General features: G+C 35.1%; 1 protein-coding gene across 1 annotated transcript in view; it reads right to left on the bottom strand.

The window, feature by feature from the left end:
* TTN (titin) overlaps positions 1 to 14,317 on the bottom strand; it is a 336,226-nt gene that overhangs the window by 155,875 nt on the left and 166,034 nt on the right. Inside the window, 20 exon segments of the mRNA XM_043993320.1 lie at positions 284 to 367; positions 1,431 to 1,511; positions 1,770 to 1,853; positions 2,299 to 2,376; positions 3,580 to 3,867; positions 4,007 to 4,081; positions 4,279 to 4,347; positions 5,299 to 5,376; positions 5,973 to 6,065; positions 7,556 to 7,633; positions 8,164 to 8,247; positions 8,411 to 8,488; positions 10,135 to 10,218; positions 10,431 to 10,652; positions 10,872 to 10,952; positions 11,365 to 11,466; positions 11,783 to 11,866; positions 12,829 to 12,906; positions 13,096 to 13,179; positions 13,385 to 13,576. Of these exon segments, the coding sequence (XP_043849255.1) occupies positions 284 to 367; positions 1,431 to 1,511; positions 1,770 to 1,853; positions 2,299 to 2,376; positions 3,580 to 3,867; positions 4,007 to 4,081; positions 4,279 to 4,347; positions 5,299 to 5,376; positions 5,973 to 6,065; positions 7,556 to 7,633; positions 8,164 to 8,247; positions 8,411 to 8,488; positions 10,135 to 10,218; positions 10,431 to 10,652; positions 10,872 to 10,952; positions 11,365 to 11,466; positions 11,783 to 11,866; positions 12,829 to 12,906; positions 13,096 to 13,179; positions 13,385 to 13,576 (2,097 nt within the window).

Here is a 14,317-nt window from a genome sequence, read left to right as displayed (position 1 = left end):
GTTCTACAATTTAAGATATAGGTGAAAAATAAGTGTCTAGGTTTTTAGAAACCATTACAGGTTTTTTCTGGAATAGCTTTCTAGGCCTCAGGGTCTTCAAAGATATTAGTAAGTTTTATTGTGAATTCATTCAAGAATGAATATAAAGTATTAAGAGTTTGAAGGATGAGGGAAACACAAGGACACACACAGAGTTATTCTCTCTAAAGCATATACCCGTCACTATCTCAGACATAAAAACAAAGGATAATTATTTCACCTGTGTGAAAGAATTCATAAATACCTTTAGCAGGTGGTGCCTCTGGTTTTTTGGGAACGGCAACTGGAACTTTTGCTTCTGGAACAATTTTCTTTGGTACTTCTGGCACTTTAAAAATATTAGGGTTTTTTTTTTAAAAAAAGAATAAAATTATTTTTGAGAATTCCAAAATTGCACATAAAATATCAAGAGAAAATAAAAGAAACATCTAACAAAGACTATCCATAGGTAAGATTTGCTTAGTAATTCCTCGATTTGTGCATCTTATCATTCTGGCTATTGTAATGATTGGAATCCTTGATGAAATACTATGTTGTAGTTTTCTATTATCATTTATAAGATACTCATTTGTAGTATGTAACAGCAACCTTTTCAAAAGGAAGTTGTTCTGGTAGGAAGAAGACATTTTCTTCTACCAATATTTAATGTTATCAGATGTGGTAACCATTGCTTTCATGGTCTCTACTTCATAGGAAGTGAAGTTAGGAGGGAATAAGCATTTATATGGTGCCTACTATGTGTCAAGCACTGTACTAAGGGTTTTTTACAAATGGCATCTCATTTGATGTTCATAACAACCTTGAGAGGTAGGTACTAATATTATCCTCATTTTACAGTTGAGGAAACTGAGGCAAATAGAGGTTAAATGACTTATCCTGGGTCACACAGTTTATAAGTGTCTAAATCCTGATTTCAATTCAGTTCTTCTTGACTCTACGGCCTCCCCACCCTCCCTCATAGAGCCTCTGGCTCTAATTGCCTACCATCACCTACCCTCCCACCAGATCCTGACTTTTCCACCTGTCCTTAGAAGGTAGTGTAGTGAAAAGGGTGCTGGGTTCAAATCCTACTTCTAGTGTTTAATATCTATGTGACCTTGGGCAAGTCACTTCCCTCACTAGATTTCAGTTTATTTAGTAGGACTAGATGGTCTCTGAGATCCCTTTCAGCTCTATAGCTCTAATTCTATAGCATAAGTATGTTATTCAATATAAAATTAAGCTTAAATTCAAAACCACCTCCTGACATATGACAGCCTATAGAAAGAAGAGCAGTCTACCTCCCTTTTCTCCATTAATTGAAAAAATGTAATTTATATTTTGGATAAAAGGACAAAGAACAAAAAACTTGGAGATTTTTCCCTGCCATATATTATAAGGAAGGTATGTACCTTTAGCTGGGGGAGGGGCTTCAGGTTCCTCTGGAACAGGTATCTTCTCTTCTGGAATGACTTTCTTGGGTACCTCAGGCACTTTAAAGACAGTAATTTTTTCTTAATTTACAGATTACAAAGATAGATAAGCAAACAAGATAAAAGAAGCAAAAATTCACAGATCAAAGTACTGCTAAAGAGTAGGAAAATGCAGACAACTTCATCACACACATCACAAGTATTGATATGGCTGAATTTTGCCAGTAAATATAAAACCATAAAAACCCAAGGGAATCTTTCATTTTTAGAACAAGTAAACCAGTTATTTATATAACAAAAATTAAATGACCAATGTACCTTTAGGGGGTGGTACTTCTGGCTTTTTCGGTGGAGTAATTTGTATTTTCTCTTCTGTGATAACTTTCTTAGTCACTTCGGGCACTTTAAAGATATTAGTTTATTTTAATTTGGAAAATTTTAAGGAGACATACGAAACATTAACAGAACATCAACATCAAATAATACTAACAATATTACAGATAAAAGACAAACATGTAAATTCATGGTGTATGGGCATGCCTGAGTGAAGAATTAATCTCAACAGAAGGGAATTGGGAATCACCAGGAGGTTCGTAAAGATTTAAACCTTTAGTTTGTGTTACTTTGAAAGTCTCAGGTAGATCAAGTGATATTTTTCTTTACTATAAAAACTTTCTTATAGACCTCACTTTAAAGATATTAGTTGGTTTTAGAAATTTCAAAAACACAGAACATAGAAAGAAAGTATAAAACAGAACATAAAATCATAAATCAACAAAGGTCCTAACTTTACATGCATGCTGTACCACAAGATTAAATAAGCAGAACTTTTTAATAAATGAAATACCTTTTGCTGGTGGCTCTTTTCGAGGTACAATGGTAGGTTGTTTTTTGGGAGGGATGACTTTCTCAGGAATTTTAGGCCCTTTAAAGATATTAGGGTTTATTTTGATTTTGCCTAGAACATTTAAATCCTGAAAAAAATCTCATAATATTGCATAATACTAATCCAAAAGGTGATATTAAGAAAACATAATAAAGTATTTTTCATTTATATTAATAGTGCTTCATTTTTGTACATGATCTGAATCTCAATGCTTTATAAGCCTTTCATTTGTATCAAGAAAATATAAGTTCCATGGTGGCAGAGCCTGAACAATTCTTGTCTTTGTATCCCTAGCACTTAGGAGGCACATAATAAATATTTGCTAAACTGAATTAAATATCCATGACCCTCTAGTCCACATGAATGAATATACATATTTATATTCTTGTATTTTGCATGCCAATTTTTTTTTCTAGAAGGACCAAATGGATTCTATGCTTCAATATTTTCTGCTTTTCTTTCTTCTAGCTATCAAGGAATGGATCTTCCTTATTGAAATTTGTATTACCCTACATATTTAAATGTCTTTTTAGTGGTTTTAAAGAATGTCTTTTATAGTGTTTTTTTTTAAGAAAAGTTAAAACAATAAAAATTCCTATCTTTAGGCAATGTCTACATATCTAAGTTTAGGCAGTGTCTACATAAGACCATAATAACCAGTGGAAGCCTTAGTTAAGAGATTAATTGTTTCACCTTTATATTTGAGTTTTTCTTCTTCTGCTGGACTAATCAATTCTTTGGCTGCACTAAATAGTTATTTTGAGATTGATAGCAACTTTAGTTGACTTCAGAAATGATTAGTAGCTCCTAATTAAGTGAAGCTGACTCCTGACAAATCGATAAGGCTCAAAAATTTTGTTTGTTTGTTTGTTTTTCAGGGCAGTGAGGGTTAAGTGACTTGCCTATAGTCACACAGCTAGTGTCAAGTGTCTGAGGCTGGCTTTGAACTCAGGTCCTCCTGAATCCAGGGCGGGTGCTTTATCCACTGTGCCACCTAGCTGCCCCCAAGGCTCAAAAATTTTATTCCTGCCTTCAGAAAGTAAACTTGGATTGATTCAGTAAACTGGGAAATGCACATCTAATTCATTCCAATAGGTGGGCCAAAGAATTCAAATTTTCATGACTCTCTTTCAGAAATGATATTAAGGTATTAACATATAATCCAAAGGGAGACTATGTTTTTCAAGAAAGTTAATGATAGTAAGACTGGAAGAGTGTGAATAACTATATGATGTTGGATACCTTTTCCAGGGGGTGTGGGCTTGACAGTCACTTCTACGTCTTTGACTTCAATTACTTCTTTGACTCTATAGACTTCTTCAACTTCTAGGACTTCTTCCACTCTATGTTCTTCTTCAACATCAAAGAACTCTTCCTCCTCTTCTTCCTCAAAGTACTCTTCTACTTCTTTAGCTTCTAGTACTTGTTCAAATTCTTGTTCTATTTCTAGCACTTCTTCTACTACTTCTTGTTTGTGGAAGACGACTGATACTTTTTCTTCTTGGATGGTTTTCTTTGCAATTGTCTCCACTTTAAGAAATTTGAGGTGGTAAGTAAAAAATGAGGATGAAAGTTAACAAAGAAATGTTATAAGAAACATGAAAAGAGGTAGTTAGGGAGCAAACACACTACACATTCAAACCAAAGTTTCTAACAAGAATTGCTGTACCTTTTGTAGGGGCAACCACCTCCTTTTTAGGTATAAGAACCTTCTTTTCTGGGACTTTCTTGGGTACTTCAGGCACTTTAAAGACAGAGTATTCATTTTTTAAGACTGTATAACATTAAGATGAACCCAGTAACATAAATAAAGCAAGGTAATATACACTGTAGAACTAAAGAGGACAAACACATGGAGACTCAAGGACAACACAAATACTTATTGAAGAAAAGATGAAGATGAAGTGCATTATTTAATAAGACAAAGAGAAGAAGATATACCTTTAGCTGGAGGAGGCTCTTTTTTCTGAATAACAGGTACTTTTTCTTCAGGGACAGGTTTCTTTGTCACTTTAAAGATATTAGGATGTTTTTAAGTAATTTTACAATGCTGACATTTCAAAATAAGCATGAAACAAAAATTACAAATAAAGCATATACTTATTACTGAAAATTACAGGAATAATGTTGTGGGATGTTAAATATAAGCTACTGTTTTCAAGTAAAACAGAGATCCTTTCCCCATATCACTACTTTGGGCTTATCAAACTTCAGGCTCAAAACAAATGCTTTTTTAAAGACTTTGCTAAAAGGGTTTTATGCTACTCTATTTACTAATAACAGAATTCACTCAAGTAGGATCTGCTTCTGTAATCCTTAATGAAGAAAAATCTATTTGAAGTAATCATTGTCAAATATTAATTTGGAGCTCCCATGAACTAAGAAAAGCACATACAATTAGGATATGTAAAAAAAGATTGTTTTTTTCTCCTGTCAGATAATTTAAGGTGGTTGTGGAATAGAGATGGAATATTGGACTCCATTTCTTATTAATGGAACACAGGACAGAAAATTATGGCAGAAATATTAAAATCGTCTAATGATTTATACAACTAAATCATTCTTTTTGAAAGTCAGCTAGCTAGCAAAAATTAGAAGTGTTTTTTAGAGTTGCTAGCAAAGTAAGGAATGCACAGCAGTGTCTGATAGAATAATTTCAGTGGAAATCTATACTTTTTCCTCAGGTTATGGAAGAAGAGAATATTCAAGAAAGAATCATGGAGAAGAATTTCGGTTAGACAGGAAATACATGTCCAGGTATTTTCATGAAGAAACTGATAAAGTAAAATGTCAGTGCCAGCAATAACACTAATAAACACCTTATCCTTATGCTGAGAATTTTAAAAATGTATGGAAAATCTATATATGTATATGGCTGCTACTAGTGTCAGTCACAAATTTGCCATTTAAGTGACTGTGGGGATGCCAAGTTTGTTTTTATTTTCATTATATTGGCTATACCTTTCACTGGTGGAGCCTTCTCTTTTTTAGGAGCAACAGCAGGTGCTTCAGGGACAGTTTTCTTAACCACCTCAGGCACTTGAAAGATATTTGAGGAGTAATTAAAGACTTTTATGCAGAACACAGAACAAAAACAATAACAATACAGTAATAAATAAAAACCACAGAGAACTTTAAAGTTAAAATATGTTGGACATTTAAAGATTCTCTGACTTAAACTCTGTCTTTCAAACAGAAAATACTACATGCTCTAAAATATAAGCAGAGTATAAAATGCAATTACGTTCACTTTAAGAACAACAACTTGAGTTGAAATAAAAGATTCCATTTTTCTCAAAAGTAGATTTTTCATATTCCATTTTTGAGGGGAAAGGAAGGAATGAGAATTAGGATAAAATACTATGTAACCCTGAAAATAGAAAATGTCAACTAAAAGAGGGGGAAAGCATCCTCTCTCTCACAGTACTGTATATTTGAACACATAGCTATAATTGGAATGAAATAAAGAGCCCTCAACCATCCAATTAGACAGCTTCAACTCTGAGCAGTAATCTTTTACTATAATTTACCAAAAACAATTTTTTAGAAAACCTCCAAGGTTTGAATAAATACTGAGAAAGACAAGAGGCCTGAGGGTGTTTAAAGAACCCAATTCTCATGTAACACTGATATACCTATAGGTGGTGAAACTTCCTCAACTTCCTCTATGATAGGAACTTCTTCAGGTATCTCTTCCTCTGGAAGAATTTCCTCAGGTTCTTCAGGCACTTAAAAATATTAGTGTTTTGTGAGTTACTTCAATAATTTAATGAACATGTGACTAAAAATGATAAAACAAAACTCATCTTCATGTTGACCATACAATTGACTGGTACACACTAGATATGCATACATCAACTCTGAAAATTGTTGTGGTTTTAAAAAAATATTCATTAGCCTTTTTGCAAATTGTATAAGCCCTGTGAAATCATAGAATGTGAGGGCCATTTGAGAAAAAATCTAGCCAACCTCACTTTACAGATAGGGAAAACAAGTCCAGACAGTTTGAGAGACAGTGAGGAACAGTACAAAGAAAACTGCAAGCAGAGTGAGAAAGATCAAGGTTCAAGTTCTGGCTCCAAGACTTACTAGCCAAATTACCACAGACAAATCACTTCATTCCTCTAAAAGCCCCAAGTTCCTCATATGTACTGGTTTTATATTAGCTGTCCTGGTACCCTCTCCATCCTTCCTTCTCTCTTTGCCTTGTAAAATCTCCAACTTTCTTCAAGACTCAGCTCAGTTGCCTAATTCCCCAGGAATTCCACCTTTCCTGGTGTCTATAGCTATTGCTTTTTCCTCTAAGGTGCTTTTCCTTCTACTTTGTGTGTATCTCATATTTTATAGATTACAATGTAAACTCCTCGAGGGCAGGAACTATTTTTGGTTTTTCTTTATATCTCCAGCACTGAACACAGTTCCTGGCATATATTAAGTGCTTAATAAATGCCTGTTAATTGACTGATGGATATAATACAATTTTCACTATTTCACAAGCTTGTTGTGAAGAAAAAATGCTTTTTAAACCTGACAGTAGTATAAATGTGAATTGTTTTTATCATTGCATCAGGTTTAGCCTTTTAGCTGAAGAATTTGAACTACAATCAGAATCTTCTCCAAGCCCAGTCCTGGCTTATGCCTGTTCAGGGCAGCTAGGTAACACAGTGAATAGTGGGCAGGACCTGGAGTTGAGTTCAAAACTGGGCCTCAGATACATACTAGATGTGTGATCCTGGGTAAATCACTTAACCCTGCTTGTCTCAATTTCCTTATCTGTAAAATGAGCTGGTTCAGAAGGAAATGGCAAACCACTGCAGTATCTTTACCAAGAAAATTCCAAATGGGGTCACAAAGGGTCAGACACGACTGAAACAACTGAACAACAACAAAATATGTCTATTCATTCCCATTCATATCAGTAGGCTAAGAGAAAACAAACATATAACAAATATGGAATTTCACTTCAAAGAGATAACAGACAAAACTAAACAAACAAAAAAAAGAGAATGCTCTTCCAAATTTTCAGACCTAATATAATTCTTCTGTTAGATGAATAAGAGATTTGGGGAATATTTTGGTCCTGGATAGATAGGCCAGTGATAATTTTCACACATAGTTTATAACACAAAATATGAATTCAGTTTGCCAAATATCAGACAAATTAAGATGACAGAAACATTGACAAATTAGATCTCTATATGGTTGTGAACTTATCTACCTTCGGCTGGTGGGGCTTCTTCCTCTTGAGGGGGAACAGGTGGTAGTCTTTCTTCTACTTTCTTAGGTACCTCAGGAACTTTAAAGATATTAGTTGCTTTTAGGAACTTTGGAATACTTACAACACAGCAAGAACAAAAGAAACACAAGAGGGGCAAATTTCTGATTTTTCTTCACAAGAAGGAGGAAATAAGACCAGATACATACATAATGGGACATTAACCCTTCAGTGAATGGGTCAGTAAGATTTTTTAGAAGAAAGAGGTTTATATTACAAAACTATAAATCTATTCAAGAGGTTATCTACCTTTTGCTGCGGGGGCCTCTGCTTTTTTGGGAAGTGGAATGCGTGCTTCAGGAACTGGTTTCTTAGTCACTTCTGGCACTTTAAAGATTTTTGGATTTAGTATTTTTTTTATTTGAAGGGGACCCAAGAACCACAAAGTCAACATAATGACAAAAGAAGATGACACTGAATACAAACTCTGTATATAAACATAAATGCAACTCCAGAAACATACATTTTGACATTGATGACAAGTGAAAGATACAAGCAAACTTACGTTAGTTACATGTGACCATAGCTAGCTAGTCTAGGGAATAAAGTACCTTTGGCTGGGGGGGGCTCCACTTTCTTAGGAACAGGGGTGGGGGCTTTCTTCTCAGGCACAGGTTTCTTAGGCACCTCCGGTACTTTAAAGAGATTATTTATTTTAGGAGTCCATTTCAGACACCAAAGACCATAATAATGTTATACTGGGTTAGAACAAAAATACAGATACATGGGTGACATTGATTTTATTATTGAAGGAAAGAATGGAACAACAAACTTTAATCTGTTTATAAGTTGAGGTACCTTTAGGTGGAGGGGCCTCTTCTTTCTTGGGAATGAGCACCTTTTTCTCAGCCACTTTCTTCTTGGGAACCTCAGGCACTTTAAAGACATCATTCCATGACAAAAATTTCATTTTGAGTTGAAAAGATACATCATGAAGAATAAGAACATATATGGGACACAAAGAATACAGACAATGACCTCTGATCAAAGCCTACCCGATCTGCCCACCACCCAACTCCAGAAAGACAAATGGAAAGACAATGCTGTAGTCAAGAACATGATGGGAATGATTAGTTCTGAATATTATGGTGGAATTGGGCTTTGGAGTCTAATCCAGGCAGCAGTTCCTTTGATTTTGGGATAGCAAATATGATTAAACCATTTATTTGGTATTAGTTATTTGCTCAGCAAACATCTACATAACATTCCTGACTTAAAATCTAGATCTAGCTAGCATTAGATTCAAGGTGTCTTTTTTTCCCTTGAATTCACCATGACTAATTAACTCACTTGCTGGTTTAGCTATGTATAAGCTCCAAAGGGAGGAGCAATATGTGTTGCTGAACACATAGCAAGAAACATTATTGAATTGCAGAGCAAAGAAATCCTGATTTCATTATATACAGTGATTTCCCTCCATTCTACTGTCAAGATAACCTACACTCCTGGAGGGCAGGGATTGTTTTGTTTTAATATTTGTAGGATCACACAGTGCCTGGCACATAGTAGGTACTCAATAAATGCTTGTTGAATGACCATATTTAAGGAATATAACTCTTAATGGAAGCTGCAACTATGCATGTAAACACATATATTAATATATACAAATATGACTTAAATATAGTCCATTAAGAGACATTTATACATTAGTATTTATGATTGTTGCTCAGTGTTATGATTTTTTTATCCAACATTTGGGACTTTTTAAAAATTTGGTATTTGAAAGACACCATGGTTTAGTGAGTGAATAATGAAGTTTTGGCAGATTTTTTTCCTTAAAGTTGTTGTTGTTGTTGTTGTTGTTTTGTTTTGTTCTTGTGAGGCAGTTGGGGTTAAGTCTAGGGTCACACAGCTAGCAAGTGTTAAGTGTCTAAGGCTGGATTTGAACTCAGGTCCTCCTGACTCCAGGGCTGGTGCTCTATCTACTGTGCTACCTAGCTTCCCCCATTTTCCTTAAAGTTTTAATTAACCCAGGCACTGCATGATATTCACACACTTAGAAGAACTTTCATCTAAAAGGTCAAAAAAGGCAGTGGAGATAGAGTGCTGGGACCAGAATCAGAAAGACCTAAATTCAAATCTGGCCTGGGACATTTACTAGCCAAGTGACCTTAGATAAGTCACTTAACCTCTCTCAGCCTCAGTTTCCCTAAATGGAAAATGAGGATAATTATAGCACTTGCCTCCCAGGGTTATTGTGAAGATCAAATGAGATAATATTTAAGTTGTTTAGCACAGTACCAGGCACATAGGGTAGTATATAAATGCTAGCTATTAATAACAATAATAAAAAAATTGACAGTAATATGGCCTCCTGTTGCCACTTAAGCTCATTTTTCACTCTTGAGCAATATAGCACACCCAATGAAAAGAAATAACTTGAATTAAGTGCATCTTATTGCAGTTTTCAAAGCAAAATTGGATGGGGTGCCCTCCTCAAACCCAGGTCCATCATAATTGTCCTGGAAAGAAATGTGAATGAAGGCTATAAGAAAAGGAACACTCTCTTGGGCTTGTTATACCTTTGGCTGGTGGAGCTTCCACTTTTTTAGGGGCAGGGACAGGGACTTTCTTCTCTGGCACAGGTTTCTTAGGCACCTCAGGCACTTAAAAACATTATATTTAAGTAAATTAAAAACCACACTCAAAGGACACATTACAGAAAAACACATAAGCACAGAACTACCAAAAATGTGTCAAAGAGTTTTCAAGAATAAAACAACATAAAAATACAGAGGAGACATGAGATAGATGACAGAGAAGAATTAAGTTGATGGCAATGATGTTTTGGAGAACTTCAAGAGACAAGCTGTTATACCTGGTACATGCACAGGTATTTCTGGTTTAACTTCTTCCTCAGGTGGAATTTCTTCTTCTTCAAATGGAACTTCCTCCTCCTCTTCCTCAGGGGGAAGTTCTTCCTCCTCCTCTGGGGGAATTTCTTCCTCAAGTGGAACTTCTTCCTCCTCCTCCTCAAAGGGAACCTCCTCTTCTTCGGGGACAATCACAGGAACAGGGACTGGCTCTGGTTTCTTTGGCACTTTAATGACATTATTTGATTTTTAAAAACTCAGTTTACATAGACAGCATCCAGAACAAAAGTAAAACATCAAAAAGGAAATAACTGGCATGATGAAACAACAACAACAATAACAAAAAGTAAAAATAAATTCTACAGAACATTAAGTTCAAATAGTGAGACTTGTGAACACAACGAAAAGTTTCCTCCTTGCAATAATTCTGTTAGAGATTAATGTACCTTTGGCTGGAGGAACTTCCACTTTTTTCGGAACAGGTACTGGTTTTTCTTCAGGGACAACTTTCTTGGGCACCTCTGGCACTTGAAAGATATTAATTTACTTTAAGAATGCATTATTTTATATTTCTTTCTTTTCTTTCTTTCTTTCTTTTTTGCTGCAGGGCAATGAGGCTTAAGTGACTTGCCCAAGGTCACACAGCTAGTAAGTGTCAAGTGTCTGAGGCCGGATTTGAACTCAGGTTGTCCTGAATCCAAGGCCAGTGCTTTGTCCACTGTGCCACCTAGCTGCCCTCCATTCTTTTATATTTCTTATAGAAAAAGAAAAAAAATACAACAAGAAAGGAGAAGAGTCCAAATGTCTGAATTATGATACTTAGCATGCATACATATTTCATGAGGTATTCCATCTCTTTTCAACACAAAAGGATGGATGTCAATCTGTGTGAGCATATATAAAATATGAGGGTGACTCTTTGCTGGGAAAACAATGTACCTTTGACTGGTGGAGGCTCCACTTTCTTAGGAACCGGAGTTGGCACCTTCTTTTCTGGTACAGCCTTCTTCTCTGGTACAGGTTTTTTAGGTACTTCAGGCACTTAAAAACATTATATTCAAGTAAATATAGGACTTTTCTATCACCTTAGAGAGATCATTTAAAGAATTTTATCTTTTTATGCTACATCAAAATAAAACATTAAAGTGCAGGGTCAGAAACATATAAGACGAGGGAATGAAGTGGCCACCCCAGTGGAGAGGTACCTTTTGAAATAAGACAACTTTATTCTTCTTATGGGAAATGACATGAAGGAGATACGTGTTTGAAGAGCAAGAAATCAGACCCTCACATTTGCACTTTGTTTCATTTTGAAATGAAAAAAAAATTACTGTAGATATATCACAAGTATATATACCTTTGGCTGGGGGAGGTTCCACCTTTTTAGGGACAGGTACCGGGACTTTCTCTTCTGGTACAGGTTTCTTGGGTACCTCAGGCACTTTAAAGATAACATGTTAGGTTAAGTATCTTATTTTTTAAATACAAAGACATGAAAATAATATAATATATTATTATCTGAAACAGAAACATTGATCTGTTTTAAGTAGAATTAAGAATGACCACAATGATAATGACCCACTGTGAGAGATGAAAAGATACTCACACATACTATTTAACACAGACTGAATGGTGAGGAACATGTATTACAGCTGGTGAGTAACAACTTTCCCCCATTTTACATTAAACACACACACATACACACATACACACACACACACACATATATATTTACACACTATATACATACATTTAACATTTTAGTCAACATTCATTATTGGTTTATTTAATATATCCATATGCAGATTAATTTTAAATAATCCCATTTCCATATGTGAATATATTCAATATATCTATATTGAATATTAAACAATATAATACTAAACATAGTAGCATATTAACAATATATTAATTATTAAAATAATTTAATATAAAACCATGTAATAAATATTTAAAATAATATATCAATTTATATGGATATATTAAATATGCTTATATATTATAGTAAGAGTTTATTGTAACATTGAAAAGAGAAATAAAACACCAAACATAAGTACAATCCAAAGACAAATTTCAGAAGTACAAACACATAAAGTAATCTATTATGACCAGTGGAGTAGTTTTTACCTTGGCACTAACACTATAGTTATTTCACAGGAGCCAGTAATAGGACTTAGAGCCAAAAGGGACTTTTACATATGAAAAAACTGAGGCTCAGAAAGAGGAAGTGACTAGACCAAGGTCACAGCTGTTGGAAGTGGAAAAACCGACATTTAAACCCAAAGTCGAGTGTTTTTTCCACTCACTATTAATATACCAAGGGGAATTTGCCAAAGTGGGCCTCATTGCTCTGCCTGGGTAAATCCTAATATAAATCTACAAATGCATCACAGGTGAATGTACCTTTAGCAGGTGGTGCCTTCTCTTTTTTGGGAACAGGCACAGGCACTTTCTCCTCTGGTTTCTTAGGGACCTCAGGCACTTTAAAGAGATTATTTTTTGTGTTAGGAAACTAATTGCCTAACATTCACCAAGAAGATCATTGTAGAGCACATTTGCCCAAGTTCAGTAACAACTACCCATTGATGCAGACTTACAAAACATAAATATAACACAAAAATTTGGATGAAGGACATACATAATGTGACTATGGCCCATAAATGGCTCTACCTTTGGCTGGTGGAGCTTCCTTCTTTTTGAGGATAGGAACAGGTTTCTTCTCCTCAACCACAGGTTTCTTTGGTACTTCAGGCACTTTTAAAGATATGATTTCCATTCAGAAATGTTTGTGATGACATATCAAGCATGTAAAATAACAACAGCTACCAAAGAGACAAGACTAGATAGCTTGTGAAAGGGGCTGCTCCAAGAACAGCATTTTAACACTGAGGATTGACTCTCAGTCCCCAGCCCACCAAAGAGAGGTAGGTTGTCTCTCTTGGCAAAAGAGGCCATATACCTTTGACTGGTACTTCTGGTATCACTTCTTCCTCAGATACAACTTCTTCCTCAGGAATAAATTCTTCTTCTTCCTCAGGGACATATTCCTCTTCCTCAGGCACAACTTCTTCCTCTGGTTCTACCTCTGGTTCTGGTTCTAGTTCTGGTTCTGGTTCCGGTTCTGGTTCTGGTACCTTACGTACTTTGGGCACTTTAAAGATACCATTTATAGGTTGGACATTTTTCTTTTCAATTACATATCAAACCCAAAGAACTTGAAGTGAAAGGCCCATTTGCATTAGAAGAAATAATAGCCTTCCCTCTTTCCCCACAAAGAGGCCCACAAGGGATAACTCACTGAACATGAATGCAACACTAAAAAGAACAAGAAACAAGACAATAAATACTCTCCCTAACATAAAGGAGTGATATTATCTACTGCTAACAGGTGGTGCTACTTCTTTTTCTTCTTCTCAGGCACTAAAATAGCAATCATAAGGAGATTGAATTGTTCAAATTGGGTGACATTAAATGGTTGTGGTATATGGAGCAGATGCAATTTCATTATACCTGTCTCTTTTACATTAGGAATGTAATCATCCATCTAGAGATGACTTTTTTTCCCAAGAAAGTGATTCTGAATCTCATAGGTATCTAAAATAAGGTCATAATAATAATGTAGAGATGCCTGAGATACCTGAAACCAAGATGTAATGTTTCTAACAGCTACACATTATGGATAAGTTTATCATTGCAAATAATGAAATAATTTACATTCCATGGGAAATAATTTCACTATTCATGACAGACAACCTTTTTCCTGGAAAACTATATTTTTCTCAGGGAGAAATGTGAACCTTCCTACAATGGCAACACCACCCTCCCCCTCCTCCCTGAAAAAACAAACTAACTAACTAACAAAGAAGCTATTGACCTCACTGGAAAAGAAAAT

Source organism: Dromiciops gliroides, chromosome 3, assembly GCF_019393635.1.
Source record: "Dromiciops gliroides isolate mDroGli1 chromosome 3, mDroGli1.pri, whole genome shotgun sequence".
In the NCBI taxonomy this organism is placed as follows: domain Eukaryota; kingdom Metazoa; phylum Chordata; class Mammalia; order Microbiotheria; family Microbiotheriidae; genus Dromiciops; species Dromiciops gliroides.
Note: the sequence above shows the minus strand (reverse complement) of the source record. Positions and strands in the feature narration are given on the sequence as shown.